The sequence below is a fragment of the Protomyctophum parallelum genome (genome assembly GCF_964188405.1).
Source record: "Protomyctophum parallelum genome assembly, chromosome: 18".
NCBI lineage: Eukaryota > Metazoa > Chordata > Actinopteri > Myctophiformes > Myctophidae > Protomyctophum > Protomyctophum parallelum.
The window spans coordinates 17083655-17107315 of NC_139716.1; the positions used below are offsets into that span (position 1 = coordinate 17083655).

At 46.7% G+C, this 23661-nt stretch overlaps 2 protein-coding genes across 2 annotated transcripts in view; one reads left to right on the forward strand and one right to left on the reverse strand.

The window, feature by feature from the left end:
- Window positions 1-5392, reverse strand: part of LOC310875595 (leucine-rich repeat and fibronectin type III domain-containing protein 1-like protein) — a gene marked incomplete at both ends in the record, with an annotated part of 29526 nt that extends 24134 nt beyond the window's left edge. Inside the window, 5 exons of the mRNA XM_083788887.1 lie at window positions 136-306; window positions 3534-3696; window positions 4136-4337; window positions 4934-5142; window positions 5305-5392. Coding sequence (XP_083645013.1) covers window positions 136-306; window positions 3534-3696; window positions 4136-4337; window positions 4934-5142; window positions 5305-5392 — 833 coding nt within the window. The remainder of the gene's footprint in view (window positions 1-135; window positions 307-3533; window positions 3697-4135; window positions 4338-4933; window positions 5143-5304) is intronic.
- Window positions 1-23661, forward strand: part of LOC310875852 (pyruvate carboxylase, mitochondrial-like) — a 427358-nt gene that overhangs the window by 262857 nt on the left and 140840 nt on the right. The gene's annotated exons all lie outside the window — the stretch shown is intronic.

Sequence of the window (23661 nt, forward strand, 5' to 3'; positions counted from 1 at the left end):
GACATGGGGGTCCGTGGCCAAATACAATATACGTGAAAAAGTTTGAGCCCCACTGATGATAGCAACATAGGTTGTTTTAGGATTTGGAAGACATTAGTGGAATCGGCCTCGGGTATTAACAGCTTAAAGACATACCTGGCGAAGAGGGGATCTGGGGGGAGCGTCCGTAGCCTGTTGGAGGTCATGTCCAGCCGCGCCAGTTTGTAGAGCTCTCCGAAGGCCCCCTCCGCTATGTGGTCTATTAGGTTATGGTCCAGATTCAGAGTGTGGAGACTGGCCATGTTCTGGATGGACTCCCACGGCACTCTACACATTTAGGAGAAGAAGAAATGGTAGGATTGTTAATAGGCTTGGCTTCTCTTGTATAATGCATCAGGGCCGTCCAGGGTTGACATATTTTGGACCAAACCCAAAGCTGGCAGTGTTCTTAGATGGACTCCCATGGAGCTCTAGAAATGAAGAGAGAGGGGGGGAAAAGCGAGCGAGACAGAGAGAGAGATAGAGATTAAGAGATTAATTGCATGATTTAATTCCTAATATCTCCAGCTGCGGTCTTTGGCATTTGAGCTGAGCAGACTGGCAACGTTCTGTCTCCTCATAGACACTTTTGAGTGACGGGAAGACGCTGGTAACGTCGAGAGGAAATCAGAGAAAAGATTTGTCACGGTCTGCCAGCCGTGAACACACACGATTCCCACAGTGACGGCTGATGCGTATACCTACCTTATCTCGCTACCCCATCGGGAGAGAAAGATTAATGCAGAGAAAATGAACATAAGGATTCATGGGACTATTGCAGTACGATCTGTCTATAGGCGATGTTCAGATGTTCCTAGCATACTGCTCTACTCTGTGGAAAACACCCAAGCCAAGACTAATTAACGGTGACAACAATGGCAGACGGAGATAACAGCAGTTATCATGTTCCTGATCCTCAATCCTTGGCTATTTCTGAATCTCCCCATCTGCGGCCGGTCACTCTGTGTTCTTCTCAAAGTGTTGATTTCCTACATAACTTTGTCATGGTACTAATACCATGACAAAGAAATATTCGGCGACTACCTTTTTTTCACAGACGAAAACTAAATGAAAACTAAGCTAAACGAGGACTAAAACTAAATAGTTTGACAATATAGTCAACAAATAAAACTAGACTAAAATGTTAGGAAAAAATAACATCTATCTATTTTGTGTGTGTCAGTTGCGATTCCATTATGGACTGCATGGGAAGATTTGGAGGTGAAGTGACTGACGGTCGCGACGGTATTGGTATGTGGATACAGTAGCTCTTTGTGAAACATTTTTATAACCTGTCATCCATTTGCATTGCGTTGAATGTCCCCCGGTGTTGATGGCATTTTTTTAATTGTATGAGAGTAATTATCATTTACTGTTTTATTATTTTTACTGTGAGATCAAAGTGGCTGTGAGAATGCAGATGATATAACAACAGATGTTTGCCGTTCTTTGTCTGTAATGGAGTATAATTGCTATAAGTGGGTTCTCTGATTCAGTGTTGATTTTGACAGCAAATTTAGATTTTAGTTGTAGTAGTCCCTTGAATAGTTTTCCTTTAGTTTTATTCGCACTTTAGTCACCTGGAATGTCTTAGTGTTAGTCTAGTTTTAGTCGACTAAATGTAAAGTTGAGTTAGTCGACTAAAATGTACTTTCACAGGCAGCTTCAGCTTCAACAATACGACTGTCCATAAATGTGTGTCCGACAGTCCATACATACTATTGTATTACTCACTCCATAGTACAGTTGAATCATTAGTATAGTCTTCCAGTAAGTCCCTTGCCTCTAACCATTAGTACATTTGGAGGCAGTACTTCCACTTTCACTTCCGTGGCCTAATTGTTAACATTATTTCAGCTTCCCGCTGCGTTTCCATTGCTGATCCTTGCTTTAAGCAATGCTGCCAGACTCTGTTGCCTTAAGAGTAAACCACACCGTTTTCAGACGAGCTTGATCTGTGACAAGCTTCGTACAAATAAGTCTGACTTGGACTTAAAAGAAGAGCTTTTGTTGTGATTGTCCCTCCTCCCCTCCACATGCTATACCTGAGAACATGACTAGGTGGGCAATAGCTCGCACACGTAGGAGCTTCAAACCTGCCAATAAATAATGTAATCACTATCCAATTAGCTTAATAGTTTTACTGCCCTGTTGTGCTTCTATCGCAAATTGAGAGGGCTTTGTGGCGACGCCACAAAGCCCTCAAAGTGATGAAACTTGAATAACATCTCATTGGGAAATGGCCCTCCTCCTCCGCCACTGATATAACTGAAACAGGAGAGAGAAAGACAAACAACGGTTTGTTAATGCATGCCTCATTAAAAGTCTTTACACTTTCTTCTCGTAGCCTCGTTGGAGGTTGGAGAGCGGCCAGCGGGCTCCTGTAGGGGGAAACAAAATTAAACATCTTAATCATAGCTGACAGTCACAAGCTGCTGAATACATCAACACAGTGGTGGGGCCTGGAATAATGGAGAAGAGATGAGAGAGAGAGAGAGAGGATCAGCTTTGTTGTTTCGACTGCAGTAGAACACAATCGAACATGGCAGGGGAACAATGGTAGCCTGGTTAATACAAAACAATGGAGCGGTGGTGAGGCATTTTGGTTGACTTCAACCACAATAGACAGGAATATCCCTAATGCACTTTAATGGACCGAGAGTGCAGTCATATTCCTGGAAAGCAAGTTCCTGCAATTTGAGCCAAGTTCCGCAGCTTTCCTATATTCGCTGACCCTCATACAACAGGCTTTGTTTTTTTTACCCCGCGTGATCAATAATTCTGCTTGCTTTGAAAGTTTGTTTCTCTGCTGGACTGTACTTTGCAGCCAAAACAGGTAGAAATGTAAAAATGAAAATATGGTACGTAGCCAAAATAAATGGACCTGAAGGCAGGAGGTACAAGCACAGAGAAGAGAAATGAAGAGAGTGCAGAGCAGTGTTTATTTTTAAACCAAATTTAGATTTTAGTTTTAGTCGTAGTCTTTTGAATAGTTTTAATTTTAGTTTCGGTCACATTTTAGTCACCTGGAATGTTTTAGTGTTAGTCTAGTTTTAGGCGGCTAAGATTTTAGTCGACAGATGTACAGATGATTTAGTTGACTAACATGTGTTTTGGTGGGCCTTGATGCCGTCGTAATGGCTGATTTTGCTCTTGCTGAGAATAGCAGATATACAAGCTTGCAGCATGCAAACAAGTGTAAAATGACTTGTGTCCTTTAGTTCTACTGGATCTCTTGTCCACTAGTCCCTTCCTAACATTTTAGTCACATTTGTTGACGGACATTTTTCATGATGGTATTAGTCGACGAAATCGACACTGGTGCAGAGCAAAAGAGGACAGACGGTACGTCCATTTACCTTCTCAGGTTGTTGTAGGACATGTCCAGGTCTTCCAATGAAAGACATTTACCTTCTCAGGTTGTTGTAGGACATGTCCAGGTCCTCCAATGAAAGACATTTACCTTCTCAGGTTGTTGTAGGACATGTCCAGGTCCTCCAATGAAAGACATTTACCTTCTCAGGTTGTTGTAGGACATGTCCAGGTCCTCCAATGAAAGCAGGAAGTCATCGAAGGCCTGCACGGACACTTTGATCAGCTGGTTGTTGTTGATGATCAGGTGTTGTAGATTGACTAGGCCCGCAAGGTCTCTGGGCCCCAATATCGTCAAACGGTTACCTACAGCAACAAATAAGAGATACAAAACGGCTTTAAACCTTATGGTTTATGCTTTAGCGTGCAGGGCAGTGTTACGTACGTGCCGAAAATAGCTGATCTACAAGCTGATCTAGATTGTCTACTTTCTGTGTGTGTGTGACACTGTAGTATGACGTCGCCTAAATTAGATTAATTTTTTGAAAGTGACCCCTTAATACTAGCTTGATATTTGAATGTGAGTGGAATCATTTTTCAGCATGCCGACTCCCTGCGCATCCATTCCCCATGCACGTTTAATCGCAGAGCGCCGGTTTCTTTTGATTCGCGTGGGACTATTTGCTCACTGAAGGGAAAACTACAAGCCAAAATGGCTGTCCCAACTGCTAGCCCCCAAAAAACGTGAGCTGTCATATTGGAGTAACATCTTGCTCCGCCGTCCGTGCGTGCGTGCGTCCCTCACCATCCAGATGCAAGGAGCGAAGGCTCTCCAGGTCGGAGAAGGCCATTGGCCGGATGGTGTGGATGGTGTTGCGCGACAGCGTCAGGTCCACCAGGCCCGACATGTTGAGGAAGTCCACGCCGCCCACCTCGGTGATGTAGTTGTCGGCCAGGCGCAGCTCCACGGTGCGCCGGTCCACGTGAGGCGGCACAAACAGCAGGCCCTGTATGTGTCGTATGGGGTGCGTCGTGATGAATATCATATAGACCGCAGTGGTTTTCAACCCTTTTCATATCAAGGCCCATTATTTATTTGGGCATTTGGGCCACGGAACCACCATTTGATGAGATTAAGGGCTCCGTTTTCGTCACCGCTAAACCCCTTTATCCCTAAACTTCCTTTTTTACTGTTTTGAAAAACATTTTTGAATAGTTCATCTAACCAATCTACATTGACATGTCGTGAGCTTGTAGACTGGCCATTTTTACTACTCAAAAATGTTTAGCAAAATAGTAAACAGAAGTTTATGGATAAGGGGTTTAGCGGTGACGAAAATGGAGCCCGTAGACCCAAAACGTAGAATATTTATTTGTCGTAATTGACGTTGGCAAAAAGTTGATTAAAATAACAATTCTTCTCTAATTGTGTATAGACTTCTTGTAAATTAAGTAATGCAGATGTTTAACAATAATGTAACTCTTGAGAGCAGTAAAATTAAACCAAATGGACCCCTGATTATATTGTGCGTCGCTAGTGATACTGCTTGAAACAAAACATTGTGATATTATATTATTTATTTCCATATGGACCACCCCTTACCTTGTCGGCGCACAGCGTGCTCAGCGACTCGGACAGGTTGCGGCACACGCAGTGGAACGGGCACAGCGACACCATGCCCCACGTCTCCCCCGCGCCCGCCAGCGAGGGGAACAACAGCAGGCAGCATGTGACCACCAGCGTCAGCCAATGGAAGGCCGGTGACGCTGAGGCAGGCGGCGTCCGCTTGTTGGCGGTCACCCCCCGGTCGACTAACGGGGAGGATGAGGGAGACGAGGAGGAGGAGGAGGGCACGTGGGAGGAGGAGGTGTTATGGAGAGGAGGAGGATGAAAAGAGAGCGATGGTGGTGGCGGTGATGTGGCGGGCAGGCGGAGGCAGGGGAAGGGAGGTCGTGCTGTCCTGTGTTGTTTGCAGGGGTGGAGGCGCGTCGTCGCGTGGGGCGGCCGGTGGCGGTGGTGGTGGTGTTTGCGGGGGCTGAGGGGTGGGGGGGGGTCAGGCATGGTAGAACGCCTGGCTATCCACAGACCTGGGGAGAGAAAGGCAGCGTATTAGCTCACATCACCTGAGGGGGGGTGTGTGCGTGTGTGTGTGCGTGCAAGTTTTCTCATCTACCTACACTGACTAGACAGTATAGTGGAGTGTGTGTGTGTGTGTGTGTGTGTGTGTGTGTGTGCATGTTATATAACATCTGTAGCACTAGAGCATGCCGCTCTCGGTTGATTTGGTGCAGAATAGTCCAGCATTGCAAACCAGTGGGCTCAAACTACGCACACACACACACACACACACACAGAGGTACGTTGTCAGACTACAGGCAGAGTATTGCCTAGCAACAACCTCCCGAAATACCCTGAACACATCCGCCAGTGCCCGGGCCATTGTAATTAGTGTTATCCATATAACAAGGCATTCTTCAGTTCCATGTTCTCTGTGCTATAGCTTCCACAGTGACCCCCCCATACAAGATGTTAAAATGTTTAAAAGATAAATAATAATTAAAATGTACCAAACTTGGAAGGTATTGTGAGCTTTACAGATCAGCTATTCTCAAATAGCCGATGTATTTAGGGCTACATTTGGCTGGGGAACCCCTGGAACCCCCTCAAAGACCACGAGTGGTAGGGGGGTGGGGGGTCCCTGGACCCCCACTTTGAGAACCACACAGTGTCTCCCTCATTCCAAAGCTCCACTAACTAAACTATTGGCCATATTCATTCACATGGCTGCCATTTTACATCACACTCTGTGGTTTTGGTGGGTGTATATAATAATAAATGCCATTTTGTAATAGCAAAATGGCAGCCATGTGAATACGGTCAATAGTTTAGTGACTACTACAGTACTATAGTCAGTGGTGAACAGTGTAGTGTGGCATAAACACACAAACGTGTGTGTCGTACAAGACACACACGTCTGTGCTATTCTTTCTGCTTGTAGATCGGCTATTTCAGCAAGTGTAAAAACAGTCATTACGACGGCATCAAGGCCCACCAGAAATACATTTTAGTCGACTAAATCGACTGTAGATTCAGTCGACTAAAATCTTATGATTTTTAGTCGACTAACATTAAGACACTCCAGGTGACTAAAACTATTCAATTGACTATGACTAAAACAACACTGACGGACACTTAACCACCAGTACCAGTTACATTGCGTGTCAAAAGTTCCACGCAGTGTGCGTTCAGAACAGAACAGGGACCTCTAAGCGTTGAGGAATGCATGGATGATAAATCACACTTGAGAAATTGCCTAATAGTCGCCATGGCAACTGTAACCCCGGGATACGGGAGGCAGTGACAGGCAGTAGAGGGTTGCTAACAGCCGGCACCACAGCAGTGAGACAGCGGAGAGAGAGAGAGGGGCGGGGGCGTGGGGAGTCAGTCAAACTTCACCACATGAACCCTAGCATCACTTGTGTGTGTGTGTGTGTGTGTGTGTGTGTGTGTGTGTGTGTGTGAGTGTGTGTGTGTGTGTGTGTGTGTGTGTGTGTGTGTGTGTGTGTGTGTGTGTGTGTGTGTGTGTGTGTGTGAGAAAGGGGTGGGGGCAATCTATCTATGAGTGCACAACGCTCACCGATCGACGGTTATTTTTGGCAAAGAGATGTAGTATAAATAAGCAATAATGTTTGTAGAATGGAAACACGAGGGAGCCTGGCACAGAGCCCCCTTTGGGAATCTGGTCAGCTAAGAATAGGGGAGAGAGAGAGAGAGAGAGAGAAGGGGAAAGACAGACAGACAGACAGACAGAGACGTGGGCAGAAAGGTGTGTCTTCTCATGCGCTCTGCATGACAAGAAGCCCTGGGTTATAATGCATGCAGAGCCTGAGAGTCCCTCCTATAAAGATATATGGCAGTATATGCAGTACAGTGTAGGACGGTGCAACCTAATATCTTAAGTTATGACTCGGACACGGAGCACTCCATCACACTGACTTTACAAGTTGATACAAATTGCTTTGCTGGGCTCAATATTTCCCCCCCAGACGGCGCTGTGCTAAGCGTTGCTCTTTAGCAGTGCTGAAACCAGGAGGGTTCACTGCAGGCACTGTTTGTTGGGTCCGACTCCGACACCGTGATGATATAGAAATGTAATCAGAAGAACTTTCTCTCGTTAGTGCACAGTTAGCTCGGTCCATAAAAAGAAAAAAAAAAGAATAGCTATTGATCTGGCTATATGTAACCGAGGCCGGGTACATCATTAATGCTGCAGCTCGTGCAGTCTCTCCCCTAATGCGTTAAGTGTCTAGATCATATCTGGTGGATCCATAGAGTCCTAGCGTGTTACCCTCAATGTGCTGTGAATGGAGGGAAACGTGGTATATAATATAGATTACATAACGGGGCCTATATATATATATATATATATGGGACAAACACGTGAGAGATCGCTGCTGCTCGTATATATATATATATATATATATATATATATATATCTATACACACACACACACTGTGTGTGCATGGGCTGTTCTAGTTCCAACGATATCGAGAAAGCGATAATATGGGGAGAGCGAATAATAACCTCAGTGGAACCTTTGCTGAGTGAGCGCCCCTCTCCAAACAAAACGGTTTATCCCACACACCACTACCCTGTCACTCCACTCCTCTCACTCGTATCTCCATATCTACCTTTTCATCTCTCTCTCTCTCACCCCATGTCCGTTTTGTCCTTCTGGTGGTCTGCTTGAGGCGGTGTCGTTGCCGTCACTGTGGCGTCACAACCGTGCATTAAATAGTTTTTCCTCTCCTCTGCGTTTGTGACTATAGCGGAGATCCGTGGTGTTAGATGAAGAGGTCTCTATCCTCCATCTCTCTCTCTCTGGTCTGTGTACTAGTGTGGACAGTGACAGTCAGTCACTGGTCTGTGTACTAGTGTGGACAATGACAGTCAGTCACTGGTCTGTGTACTAGTGAGGAGAGTGACAGTCAGTCACTGATCTGTGTACTAGTGTGGACAGTGACGGTCAGTCACTGGTCTGTGTGCTAGTGTGGACAGTGACAGTCAGTCACTGGTCAGTGTACTAGTGTGGACAGTGACAGTCAGTCACTGGTCTGTGTACTAGTGTGGAGAGTGACGGTCAGTGCAGCTGATGGGTGAGGGCAGCAACATGGCTCGGTGAAAACAAGATTACTGCTCATCTCTCTGAGCAACATGCACACCAACACACCACCTTCCCTTTGTCTTTGTCATTGTCAATCTGTTCCTTCTGTCAGTAACACCCCCCCCCCCCCCTCTCTCTCTCTCTCTCTGTCTTGTCTGCCCTTGAGGCAACCTGAGTACTACAATGTTATCAGTGGCTCCTCTCCTCTCCTCTCCTCTCCTCTCCTCTCCTCTCCTCTCCTCTCCTCTCCTCTCCTCTCCTCTCCTCTCCTCTCCTCTCCTCTCCTCTCCTCTCCTCTCCTCTCCTCTCCTCTCCTCTCCTCTCCTCTCCTCTCCTCTCCTCTCCTCTCCTCTCCTCTCCTCTCCTCTCCTCTCCTCTCCTCTCATCCCTTATTCACTCATCCCTGCTTCTCCCCTTACTTTCCTTACCCCCCCCGCCACACACACACACACACACACACACACACGCTTCCTATTCCGTGGTCTCTCCTCCCTTGCTGCAGCTGACACTGCTGTCCTCCGTGTCTCCTTGCCTTGTCTCCCTTCTGCTCCTTTCACTCCAGACACACACACACACACACACACACACACACACACACACACACACACACACACACACACACACACACACACCCGCCCAGATGCCCCCCCCCCCCCCCCTGCCTCTCTCCCATTCCTTCTCACCTGCAGCAGACAGCGCAGCATCGCAGCTCACACGTGTGCTGTACACATGCACGCACGCACGCACACTACATAGAAGTAGGCATGCAATCGCACAGCGGGTGTAATAATAATAATAATAGCTCAGATTTATATAGCGCTTTTCTAAATACCCAAAGCGCTTTACATGGGAACACCAGGAACAGACTGTAACCCATCCGTCCACTGCCTGATCGATCAGATGAATAGCATGCCTCCATTTCCTCAACGTCTTCCCATCTAGACCGCCCCTCCATCTGTGTGTGTGTGTGTGTGTGTGTGTGTGTGTGTGTGTGTGTGTGTGTGTGTGTGTGTGTGTGTGTGTGTGTGTGTGTGTGTGTGTGTGTGTGTGTGTGTGTGTGTGTGTGTGTGTGTGTGTGTGTGTGTGTGTGTGTGTGTGTGTGCGTGCGTGCGTGCGTGCGTGATAGCATAGATAGCGTCGGGCCTCTCTGTTGTACTAGCTACAGTACATTAGCCTTCATACATGTAGGTATACAGTTTTGTTGACGCTATCTCGTACTGTATGTGGACTGCTGTGTGAGTGATAAAGTGTATTCATGTTCATTTCTGCGTTAAAAAAGTAGTGTGTTTTAAGTCCGTGTGTGTGTGTCTCTCTCACGCACGCACGCACACAACACAGGCCTGTTTCTTTGTACTGCAATAGCAGCCCTGACACAGTGTTTTATCCCTTTCATCCGTGTAGTCTTAGTATATTATATGGAGAGAGACTCACAGACTCAGTGAATGAAAGATGGATGACGGAGAGACGGATGCACACAGACAACAACACACCAAGAATAAAGATCAGACCAGGGTTAGGATGAAAATTAGAAGGAGACTGTACTGTCTGGAAGACTCTCTGCATGCTGAGCGTGCGTGCGTGTATGTAATTCAATCAAGACTAAATCAGTTAGTCTGATTAACCACTTAACCCCTGGTTAAGGGCTCTAATAAGACTATAAGTACATCAAATAATTGATGAAGTAAATTCGTACCTCATCCTTCTTTGTGCAAAAACATAACCTAAATCAGACGATCTACTTGTAGATCTGTATTTTCAAAACGTTATCAAATTGATTAGTCCGATTATCAGTCGCACCCCTAAATGAGTGCCTTGCTAAGCTCACGTGCATGCATGTTGTTCATTGTGGCTGTGCTTTGGACCTTTGTTAGTAGCGTGCACGACTGTGCGCGTGCGTGTGTCCGTCTTCCAGTTCTGTTTTTGGGGATTTGGGTTAATCTGCAATTCTGCATTCTGCAACACCTGTTCCATTCCATGCAGCTAAAGCTGGAAATACTTGTTTTGTTTTTCTTGTGATATGTATTCATTCTGTTCTTTAGTTTTTAACTGTGACATTAATGTGTGCATGAGGGTTTTGATTAAGCTGACGGTGTATTCCTCAGCTCATAATAATTGGTTTCCAGTTGTTGTTGTTTTCCGTCTCGTATGTTTTGTGGTTTGGCTTTTATTACAATTCAATTCTCCACAGACTATTAGTGTCTCTGAAAGGCCTGCACCCATACACAGTAATGACTCCGCACTTAATGAAGTGTGTGCGTGTGCGCGCGCCTGTGTGTGTGTATATATATATATATATATATATACATACATCTCTCCGCTCACCTCAGAGCGTATCCATCTGTGGGTGTCTGCGGGATTCGCCATTAGCAGGCGGCTCGGCGTAAAACGCCATTAGCGCTGTGTAATTGACTTAAGTAAGTAACGCTCCACTGTTTATAAACAGAGGGGATTAGCATTAGCTCTCTAAAGCCACTTATCAGAGCACGGGTGGTAATCCATTGTTCTGATAACAGGTGAGTGTGTGTGTGTGTACGTGATGAGTATAGGCTTGCTTCAGATAGAACCACATTGGTCACTCAGCAGTGACCAATCACGCGACATGAGACTAATTAATTAGAGCGACAGAGAGAGCGAGTAGGGATGGAGCTTGTTTTATTGATAACGATCACCTTATCGATCAGGCTTATCGAGCCGGGTCCTTATCGAGCCCACTATCGAGCATTTTCTATTATTTTGTGGAAAGACGGGAGAACAGAACCTTATTTTCATTGGCCAGTTGTGAGAGTTTGTATGCCAATAAACAGTTCTAAGGTGTATACACAGTCACACGGTCACATACGTGTGTGCGTCAATTTAACAAAGGTGCAGACGATCAGAAATCGGCAGAGAGTGAACGACGTTGGCTCTACTGTATGTATGCCGTATTGAAGTGTCCCAGACCTTTTGCCCCAAACGTCTGGGTTTCCGAGGCTATATATACTCAAACCCTGGTATCTCTGTTTGGGAAATGTCCTTATTATACTGTAGGTCAAAACATAGCGTTTTAAAATACTTTAAATGTAAAAGAAATAGCAGCTCACAGTGTGCCACCACAACGTGACTCGTTGTGGGCTATTTTTATTTCGCTATAATCTTCGTTACAACAAAAGTGTATAGCCTACTATAGGGTGGCGTTTGGCGAGGCTCGACTGCATTCAGCATCCCCCCCCTTCCTCCTCCCCCGAGAGGGAAAGGGATTTGCATACGGGATGCTGGTAAAGAAATACCATAGGAGAGAAATCCTTGGCTCTGTGTAAATGTATTTCTGAGAGTGAAAGGAAACTGACCTTGTTTCGAAAAGATATGTACATTACATTTGCGTTCCTCGCGCGTTTGTGGGGCTTTACTCGTAACTGCCTGTCGCTGTCGGATGATGAAAACCTCGTTTCGTTATTGTTTTTTAAACAATTTAAGGACAGTGGAAATGTGCTTCCGATCTTCTCACGACGCCTCGCACTGCTGCGAGGCTCCACGCTGCTTCTGTGTGACCCTCTTGATGATGAAATATATAGGGCATTCATTTGCGGGAATAAAACATGCACTGTTTAAAGATGGAGATGCCTTTTATACACGCTGGCATCGTTTCTGTGTCACAGTAAAAAAAAAAATCCACCCTCCCTCATTTCCATTGAATGTACACTCAAGTCTGCTGCCTTATACAGTATATACCGTCCACTGGTGCCATTCTAAAATGGCTGCATGCGGCGACAGTTGTGCGGCACGACGCACACACACACACGCACGCACACACACACACACACACACACACACACACACACACACACATCACAGACACACACTCTCTCATAGTCCCACACTTAGTTAGAGCTCATTATAGGGCACCTATGAGACCTTACGAGGGCCCTCGTTATTAGAAAAACAATAACGTTGCATACCAAAACACCGGCGCTGCCCACACACACTCATAATATAATTACATGACGCACATGCGCACACACACACGCACATGCACGCACACACGCACATTCTCCAGGGCATTCAGGAGGAGAACACAAAAGAACGCCCACAGAGCTCTCTCTCTTCCTCCCGGCAGTCATGTGCACGTTAGCCCACGCGTCCTTTTCATTTTGCCATTCCTTCTTCATGCCGCCGCCATCCCTCAAACCTTCTTCACCCCCCTCCCCCCCTCCTCCTCTTCCTCGCTCATTCCCCTAAAGCTTTCGTTCTCTTCCTCACTTTAGTTCATCCAGAGAGAGGTTTTGTGTGCGGTTGTCTGTGTTGAACCAGACTTAAAAGGAGGAAGACTATGAAAAGGAGCGTTGGGCGTGTGAATGAGATGGAAGGCATGGGGTTGGAGGAGAGCAGCGGGTCTGCAGGGTAGACTGCAGTGAAAGCCACTGTGTGTGTTTGGAAAAGGGAGAAAAGGCCCGGGAACAGTTGTATGGCTTGTATGAATGCGCGCCATTAGGCGGACGGGCAGAGAAATATGTAAAGGCGATAAACGCGTGAAGGCCACCATCCATCACCGTCGCATAGAGAGAGGGACGAGGGAGGGAGAAAGGGAGGGCTGTGTTTGATTGGAGGCACACAGGAAAAAGGGAGAGGAAAAAAGATGGAGAGCGAGCCGTTATACGAAATAACGGGCGATGAGAGAACCAGGAAGTTGAAGGTGTGATGGAGGGAAGGAGACGGAACCGAGAGTGAGATGGAGATGGACCATGCAGAGAGAGAGAGACAGAAAGATGAAGAAGATATATACCGTTGTGAGAAGAGGGGACTGCGTGATGGAAGAGGCAGCAGTCACAGCACGACTCCAAAATAACTAGGCTCCCTCCGTGCCACTACACTCAATTAACTCGTATACGTGACTCGTGTGCATACGTGCGCATGTGCATGCATATACGTGCGCCCAGGAGTGCGCGTGCCAGAGGAAGGGTGTGCGTGTTCGTGCTATGTGCGTGCATAGTCTCGTGCGGCATGTGCACTTTTGTATAGTTGTACACTAATGGCATTCTAGCGCAGTCATCCATGTGTTGAATTGAGCTATTTTGTGAGATGACTGAGTGCGTACTAGCCTCTCCGTCTGTGCGTGCACGTGCATCTTGCTTGCGTCGTGACTTAATTCCATTCGGAATTCCTATTTCTGAGAGCATTTGATAATTGTGCTCCATTTGTGGAACACCCTGCACTCCAGTTTTGAAGCCCCCCCCCCCCCCCCCCTTGTCCCTTCGGGAAAGGTTTCACAGCTGCAGCCGTTTGAGCAATTATAGAGACGTGATTAGAGAGCACTTTTCTCTCCATTCGGTGCACATTTTTAGCAGAATGGCAGGTGACGGTGCTGGGCCTCCAAACAGGAATAGAACCCAGTGGTGGAAAAAAGTATGCACATTACATATACATATACATTACAAATACCTCCAAATTGTACTCAAGTGCAGTACTTAAGTAAATGTACTTAGTTACTTTCCACCACTGAATAAAACAAGACTGAGTGTAATAACTGCGTGCTATCGACAGCAACTTAAAAGAAGTGCCGTTTTCAAACTCACACAATTACAATGCGGTGTCCTCGCCGACGTTTTCCTCACATGGGAAATAGAAACTTGCTGAAATGGGTTTTCAATTAAATAAACACTTTTATCAGAATTAATTGACTGTCAAATACTGATGGTTTATTATTCAGGAGCTCATTATTGGGTATTTTCTTTACAAAGCTATTTATTCATTTAAAAATGGCTCTATTTTAGGGGCCAGACAGCATGCAGCTCACAGAAAAGCCTGTCTCCACTCCAGTGACCACCTGAGGTTCTAATTTACTTCCAGGTGGTTCGCTGTGGCTTGAAATGACGGGGCAAGATAACCCGCCGCGGCGAACCGTACGAAAACTGGGCATTTCACTTTTCTGGTTGATGATTCCAACAGAGCCCTTTGTTTCTGCTCAGTGAGATGTGACCGCTCCTCCTCCTGTGCCCGTTGTGTGGCAGTCCGTTTTCCTTTTGATTCATCTGTGGCCACTCGAGATGGATAATGCAAACAGAGGCAGCCTCTATGGCTATATCTCAAAGGGCTGAGTGAGCATATGCCCAAACACAATCGCCACCAGCAAAATTATTTATAATAATGACTCTAAATGCTATGTTCCCTATAGCCCCTTCGCAGGCAAGCATATTCAAGTCGAGTTCCCTCATCTTAGGACATCACTTGACTGCTTAGAGAGAGAGAGAGAGAACCATCAAATTCACCTTTAGCTAAGCCCTATGCCCTCTCCCACTTACACACTCCCACTTGGACACTTTCCAGCCGTGCTCATTCATTCCAATGTAAAAATTATGGATTTTACACATTAAATACTGGTTCAGTTTTTTGGAAACGGACCTTCAAAATCTCTTCCAAATCCGTCAACAAGGCCCTGCCATATGCACTGGAAAAATATGTGCGTTTTTTAACAATGTTTTATCATAGGAAAACTATTGGTGGAGAGGTTTGTCTAACCCATGTTATGCTTAGCTGTGATTGGACCATAGCAGTTTGGGGAGGGGCTTAGCTATAGGTCAATTAGGTCTGAGCAGGGACCAACATCCATTCAATCAAAAACAGCTAAGTGTGACCGTGTGTCTGTCTCTATAGCATCCAAGCACAAGTGTTAACAACAGTCAAGAATCTTGCCAGGGCAGTTAATTCGGCCCATTTCTAACCGGTTTAGAAATGGCCAAGAAACATCCAGTCAAAAACCTATACACAGTATATACCATTACCAGTGAAACAAACACAATGTCCAACTTGTTCTCGCAGGAACTCAGAAACCTTTGCTTTGCCAATATTCTGGAGCCTGACCTAAGCGTTGCTGTGTTCCTGTCTGATGGGGCCTCCCCCCTTTGCAGCGGTTCAGTAAGGAGCCTGACCTAAGCGTTGCTGTGTTCCTGTCTGATGGGGCCTCCCCCCTTTGCAGCGGTTCAGTCAGGAGCCTGACCTAAGCGTTGCTGTGTTCCTGTCTGATGGGGCCTCCCCCCTTTGCAGCGGTTCAGTAAGGAGCCTGACCTAAGCGTTGCTGTGTTCCTGTCTGATGGGGCCTCCCCCCTTTGCAGCGGTTCAGTCAGGAGCCTGACCTAAGCGTTGCTGTGTTCCTGTCTGATGGGTCCTCCCCCCCTTTGCTGTGTTCCTGTCTGATGCCCCCCTCCTTTGCAGCGGTTCAGTAATTATTTTGTGCCTCTTCTCCTCGAAAAGCTGCATGACGTCGCTTCGGGATTAGAAAGCACTGTTACGAATCTATTTCCCAGATAGAGGGAGTGAGAGTTGAGAGCTAAATTAATTAGGAAAACAATAACAGAAAACAGAGTTTCCCTTGGCACGGCAGCAATCGAAGCAGTGCCAAGGTGGGTTCTTATACCATGATCTGCTCTCAAAGTAAAGTCATTAGTCATCCTGATTGTCTCCTTTCAACCTTGGGTTAGATTCAAAGAGACGGCTGTTTTTGTTTGTTTTTGAAGACACTTTCCTCAAGGTTCTACTTTGTCTACCTTGGCTCTGAAATTGAATCTCAGCGCGATCCATATTGAGCGTCCCCCGTCAGTAAATTGCAGTAGTATATAGTATTGCGTTTTGAAATAAACATGCATGGATTGCTAGCGGGCCAGCTGCCCAAATGGAGTCAACCCACTGAGTAAATGAGCCATGTGTAGTAGTAAGAATTGCTCTAGGGATGTGTTTGGCCTGGCATATGTTGGGAACGACCCGGGTATAAAACAAAATACCCCCATCTGTGCCCCCTGGTATAGTCACATCGGTTCCATAATGGTGTTTTGGGGGCGTTTGCCTCGCTGTACAAAGCTAGGTTTGGTTTCAGACGGTGTTGATTTTGACAGCAAATTTAGATTTTCAGTTTTTGTCATAGTCTCTTGAATAGTTATCAGTTGGTTTTAGTCGCATTTTAGTCACCTGGAATGTTTTAGTGTTAGTTTTAGTCGGCACTTGCTATTTTCAGCAAATGACTTCTACTGGATCTCTTGTCCACTATAGTCCTTTCCTAACATTTTAGTCTAGTTTTTTTATTTGTTGACGATTGTCAATGCTATTGTCAATATATTTAGTTTGAGTCATCATGGCTTAGCTTTCATTGAGTTTCCATTTAGTTTTCGCCAGTGAACAAAAGGTATTCGACGAACATCTTTTTTCGTCATAGTTTTAGCCAACGTAATCAACACGAGTACAGAATGGAGGTCCATAAAGGAGGTGCACGTACAGTACTGTATGCTTTGTTCCTTCGCCGCCCCATGCACACATTTGTCTTTAGATGCTGCCATTGATTTTACGTTGTGGGAGAGTGAATATCGGGAGGGTGGGGTGGGGGGAACAGTTCTAGTTCATTGTCCCCTGTGTTTGGTTTTGCACCCCTGTGTAATTTGTCATTCCCTTCCTGGACAGAACACAACAGGACGGTCTTCTGAGGCGCGCTCCTAAAGGACACAGGTATATAACCCATTATATGATGTATACTGCCGTCCCGGAGCAGAATGGATTTACATTCACTATATAGGGATGGCGAGTTTAGGAAATGGGACAGATCTGCTGCAGAGGATAACTATAGAGCTTTTTAACCCATTTAGACCCAAGTAAAGATTATATAAATGCCTTCTAAATCCTGACAGTTTTGTGTCAGTGGTTCTCAAACTATTTCATGTCAAGGAGCCCCAGAATTATCTGCATTTGGCCGCCGACCCCCATCTCAAAATGTGTTGTTCCAGGGTCCCCCTCAGAAGCAAAGATTTGAGTTAAAGACGTTGGCTCTGAAAGAATATATATTCAAAGATGTGCGCCACATTTTCACGATTTTTCAAAAAGCTTGAAGCGCGGATTCAGTGCCGCACTAGGAGCTTGTAGATGTGCTATTTTTCAATAGCTAAAGTATAACAAATAGTGCTTAAAACACCGAAAGGGGTTCCCTCCCAAAATGGGTCAAGGAACAAGGGGGATGACTTTGGGTCACGGTTATTTGTGAAGCAGGTTTCTTTGACGTTTGACAAGCACACGCGGACAGCGTGTGATTGTCAAAAAGGCCACATTTAGATGACCTCGTGCAGTAGTTCATTATGTAAAACAGTGATTATCAGCCTTTTTCTTTTTAATTTCAAGGAGCCCTAATTTGATTTGCATTAGGCCACAGAAGCGAACATATTTAATATGGGATTTATCTATATCTATATCCTCATTGTTAAAGAAAAGTAAACCACTTGGAGGTACAGAGCCGAAATTGTGAATTGGGTTCCTAAAAAACGATCCGTCATTTAGCTTGGGGATGCCCCTGGAACCCCCTCAAGGACCACTGGGGGTCCATCATTTAGCTTGGGGATGCCCCTGGAACCCCCTCAAGGACCACTGGGGGTCCATCATTTAGCTTGGGGATGCCCCTGGAACCCCCTCGAGGACCACTGGGGGTCCATCATTTAGCTTGGGGATGCCCCTGGAACCCCCTCAAGGACCACTGGGGGTCCATCATTTAGCTTGGGGATGCCCCTGGAACCCCCTCGAGGACCACTGGGGGTCCATCATTTAGCTTGGGGATGCCCCTGGAACCCCCTCAAGGACCACTGGGGGTCCATCATTTAGCTTGGGGATGCCCCTGGAACCCCCTCAAGGACCACTGGGGGTCCATCATTTAGCTTGGGGATGCCCCTGGAACCCCCTCAAGGACCACTGGGGGTCCATCATTTAGCTTGGGGATGCCCCTGGAACCCCCTCGAGGACCACTGGGGGTCCATCATTTAGCTTGGGGATGCCCCTGGAACCCCCTCAAGGACCACTGGGGGTCCATCATTTAGCTTGGGGATGCCCCTGGAACCCCCTCGAGGACCACTGGGGGTCCATCATTTAGCTTGGGGATGCCCCTGGAACCCCCTCAAGGACCACTGGGGGTCCATCATTTAGCTTGGGGATGCCCCTGGAACCCCCTCAAGGACCACTGGGGGTCCATCATTTAGCTTGGGGATGCCCCTGGAACCCCCTCAAGGACCACTGGGGGTCCATCATTTAGCTTGGGGATGCCCCTGGAACCCCCTCAAGGACCACTGGGGGTCCATCATTTAGCTTGGGGATGCCCCTGGAACCCCCTCAAGGACCACTGGGGGTCCATCATTTAGCTTGGGGATGCCCCTGGAACCCCCTCAAGGACCACTGGGGGTCCATCATTTAGCTTGGGGATGCCCCTGGAACCCCCTCAAGGACCACTGGGGGTCCATCATTTAGCTTGGGGATGCCCCTGGAACCCCCTCAAGGACCACTGGGGGTCCATCATTTAGCTTGGGGATGCCCCTGGAACCCCCTCAAGGACCACTGGGGGTCCATCATTTAGCTTGGGGATGCCCCTGGAACCCCCTCAAGGACCACTGGGGGTCCGCGGCAGAGCCCACGCTGAAATGAGAGATGCACAAAGTACGTAATCTGTAAATGATGACTATTGCCCATTTGCAGACCGCGGCCATGTTTCCATCAGAGTTTGGAAGCACTCGTTTTCAGTAAAGCAACGTCCTGCTGCCTCTTCCAAACTCCAGCACTTAGAAAAAGAATCACCTACCTTGAGGATGGAAAGAGAATAATTCAAGCTTTCCGTACAGCTGTAATGTTGGTGAGTTTGACGTTGTGTAATACAATCAGATAGGACTTTTCTGTTTGGATGAATGGGCTGCCAATGGAAGTTGCACCTACTGTAGGTAGCAGCTTGCCATTAACTTATATGGTAAGATGGCCGCGGTCTGCATATGGAGAATAGCGACTATATATACACAGATTACTGTTACTAGACGGAGTCAGTGGTCAGGACAGCAAAACGTGTCACCCCAATTTGTAAATGAATGCTTCTTGGAACGTTGTAATGGGCAGCGCTGATCCCTGACGCTGTTACAGCATGCACTGTGTCAGGGCCCCACTTCCATACACACACGGTAATATATGGAGGCTATAATAATACTTTTGGAATCGGCCCCAGTGGATAATATCTGTATGATGTTGGCAAAATAGATCGACTATGTCGGTCACGCCGTTGTACATTAGCTTTTCTGTCCGCATTGCACATTGCTAAACTATATGATATATCCTCTTTGATAGCGTAAGTCTCTCTCTCTCTCTCTCTCTCTCTCTCTCTCTCTCTCTCTCTCTCTCTCTCTCTCTCCCTAATCCCTGTGTGTACTCATTTGCATAACCGAGACAATTTTGGAACTCTGCTGCAAACCAGTGCACATCGTCCCACAAGCACGCTCGCACACACACACACACACACACGCACACAATGTAAGCTCTGAGCCTGTCACCCTCTCGCTCACCCAATCAGTAGCCCTGTGGCGCTAATTACTGTATATGGACTCTGATTGGCTGACACTGCAGTAAGTTATGTGCGTCTGTGTGTCTGCGTGTCTGTGTGTGCGCGGGGCAGCGGTTTGATGATTCAGCATTGCAGGGCTCCCAAGTTTCTGGAGGGAAGTCTCACGACTGCAAGAACAATCTCCTACTCAAGGCTCTCCATTCCAAACAAGCTGGTCGGTCAATCACATGAGGACTGCTTTGAATTGCCGAGACGCTTTACATTGATTAGTCTCACACACACACACACACACACACACACGTATCTCTCTCTCTCTCTCCCCTATACTTCATTGGGCTTGGCTCCTGTCTCTGCCGCCTATAAAGCCTGATTTGTACTTCAATGTAACCTCGCCACAGCGTCACGTGATGAAAGGCATATGGCGTGCAGAAGAAGAGGACAGGAACATTAAGTGTCGTGTGTTGTGCTTGAGAGAGGCTGTTGTGTGTACAGTACGCACACACACTGCGAGGCTGTGTAGTGACTGGCATGTGCTGTAATTGCCATCAGCGGCAGCTTTTATATACTGCAGTTACACAACGACAGCAACAACAGACTGCTCATTCATGACATGGCCTTCCATGTATTCCTATATGTTCTCTCTGCTTTCACTGGGTCACCGCCGCCGTAGACTCGGAAACCCAGACGTTTTTCTTTCCAGGGAGAAAGAAAAAAAGTCTGGGGCCGAGTTCACTTCAATACGGCATACAGTAGCGCAAACGTTGCTCTCTCTCTGCTGATTTCTGATCGGGTCTGCTCTGCTTATCAGCCGCCCGCTGTGACTTGGTCTAGTGTTTAATTAGTCACACTGTCATCCCTCCATCGGTCCATACAGTACCCCTGTGCCCTCTGTCGCTCCTCCCCTCTACCCCCACGCTGTCAACGTTTCAATTAGTTGTTCCCAACGTTCCCTCCTCTCTCTCTCTCTCTCTCTCTCTCTCTCTCTCTCTCTCTCTCTCTCTCTCTCTCTCTCTCTTTGTGTTCATGCGTCTCTATATATCGGTCGTATTGTCCATCTTCTCCCCTCCATCCCTCCATTGTCCGTCGTGTCGCTTAGCGCTGCACGTCGATTCCATTCACTCGTCTTGTTCCATCCCTCTATCCTTTTATCCTGTCATGGCGTCCTCATCCTTCTATCTATCATCCCCAATGCTCGTCTGTCCATCCCTCCTTTTTCCTCTCACTTCTCAGCACTTATCCATTCTCCTATCTTATATACCGGTATATCTGTCCATCAATCAATGCATTCCTCCACAGCTATAGGACTGACCGAGGCCACAGGCCCTCTCATCCTTTGATCCTGTTATCATTATATAGATCTCTATGCCTGCTTAACCAATTCAGGACAGGAACCCCTTACTTTAGCTATTGAAAAATAGCAGATCTACAAGCTCATAGCGTGGCACCGAGTGCCACGCTAAGAGCTTGTAGATCTGCTATTTTTGAAAAATCATGAAAATTGTGGCGCAAATCTTTGAATGTGCATTCTTTCAGAGTGAACGTTTTTAACTCAAATCTTTGCTTCTGGGGGGGGTCCCTGGAACGACATATTTTTTCAGATAGGGGTCCGCGGCCAAATACAGATAATTCTGGGGGTCCTTGACATGAAAAAGGTTGACCACTGACATAGAAACATGGGTTTTTCAGAAAACTGTGGATTTAGAAGCCTTTTTAATAAGAATCGGCCTCAGGTCTAAATAGGTTAACCGAACCCTCCATCTCCTCAACTGTCCAAGCTATATAGCTCTCCTCCCAGCGTTTACACATCGCCTATTATGTCCATACAGTGTTGATTTTGACAGAACATTTTGATTTTAGTTTAACTTTTACTCATTCTCTTGAATATTTTCCTTTACGTTTTAGTCAGTCCTACACAGCCATTTCCATTTAGGGCTGCACGGTTATGAAATGATGGCCGATTCCGATATTCAGAGGACCACAATGGAAACAAGCATCCATCCATTCACCCCCTCATGCGTCTGCCCTCGCTCTCTCCACACAGTTCCAGCTTGCCTTATACTATTTTATCTGACAGTACAACCTATCTCAAACCCTCACCCTAACCCTAACCTCCCACGGGGCAGCACACCTAAACCTAACCTTAACCCTCTCCCAACCCTTAACGCACCCCTCACCAACCTTAATCCGGTCGTTTTAACGCACCCCTCACCAACCTTAATCTGGTCGTTTTAACGCACCCCTCACCAACCTTAATCTGGTCGTTTTAACGCACCCCTCACCAACCTTAATCTGGTCGTTTTAACGCACCCCTCACCAACCTTAATCTAGTCGTTTTAACGCACCCCTCACCAACCTTAATCTGGTCGTTTCAACGCACCCCTCACCAACCTTACGTCTAACCAATGACTAGTCTAAACTAAGTATGCACCCCAGCACCTTACAAGTGCCCGGCGTCAAATCTAACTAATCGAAGTGCATTATTTGTCTATTGGACCCGGCGACTACCACCGATGGCAGGCAAACGGCCGATTAGTCAAAAATCTAAAGCCCGAAACGATATATTTTTTAAATATTTTCCCCTGATAGCGGGCGATTAGGCGATGTGTCGCCCCGATGCTCGCCCGCTGTTATAGCACACTGTAAGAGAGTTGTGGTGGAAAGTATTGTCTTTAGTCTGAAGCGAGCCTCGGTACCAGGCTTTCATTTTTGTTGGTGCAAAAATGGAAAGCCTGGAGGAACGCATTGGCCGCTCTGGTCTAAAAGTGGGAGTCAACCCTTCCGGGTGGGCGTCGCTCCAAATGATGTGACGTAGCGCTGCACTAGGGGGGAGAGGAGGGGCCGGGGGTGACGGACAGATCGATGAGATCAAATCAGGGAGTGCGCAAATCTGAGCCGCGACCCGCCCCTCTAGACCAGAAACCTAACACGTTAGCTCAGGCTAGTCTGAAGCCAATGGTGTCGTTCCACCGTCGTCTCCACTAAGTGGATGCCTATTCTTGAGAAATGATCCGGAGCATAAAAGTAAAACCAATTATGGCACGTTAATGAAGTTAGTTCTAAAGACCCCTTTTATACGCCTAAAAAAAACCCTGTATTCAGTCTTCCAGTATTGCTGCCATCCGACACATCCAGAGCCAACGGAGCACATAATGAGATGTATTGTTGCTATTGTTGCTATACTGTTAAGGAGGGGGGTGGGGGGTTCATTTCTATTGTTTGGTATTTCATTATTTTAAATATTTTGTAGGATGAGGTATAGCTTAGAGACCAGGAAAAAAAGAATCACACCCATGTGAAGTGAGGGGCGCTCTTATCACCATACATCATCTCATTCCGGCCCAATCAGAATGTGTGTCTTCACCTTCGTCTTCGATGTTTGTCGTTTACGCAATGTTTGGGTTTACACAAACGCTCAAAGCTGGCTCAAATTCATTGTCGATGGCATTCCATTTGTGTGTTGGGACAAACTCTCAAAAACTGGCCATTCATTGTCGATGGCATTCAATGTTTGTGTTGGGACAGTGTTTGCGTTTACACGCACCCTCAAAGATAAGAGGGGCTGGCGCCACCTCAAAAAGGACTAAGCCTTCACGAAGGAAGGCATGCACCCTTAAGCCCAAACCACACCAAAGGGTTGGGTTGGGACAAAACTGTCTTTTTAAGGTAGGTCTACCTTAACCCATTCTGGGCGGGAACCCATTTTGGTGTTTTAAGCATTGTTATACTTTAGCTATTGAAAAATAGCAGATCTACAAGCGCGTAGTACGAGCTTGTAGATCTGCGTCAGGTCCTCATGTCTAAATTGGGTTAAAAAGTGTTTTGTCCCAACCCGACCCTTTGGAGTGGTTTGGGCT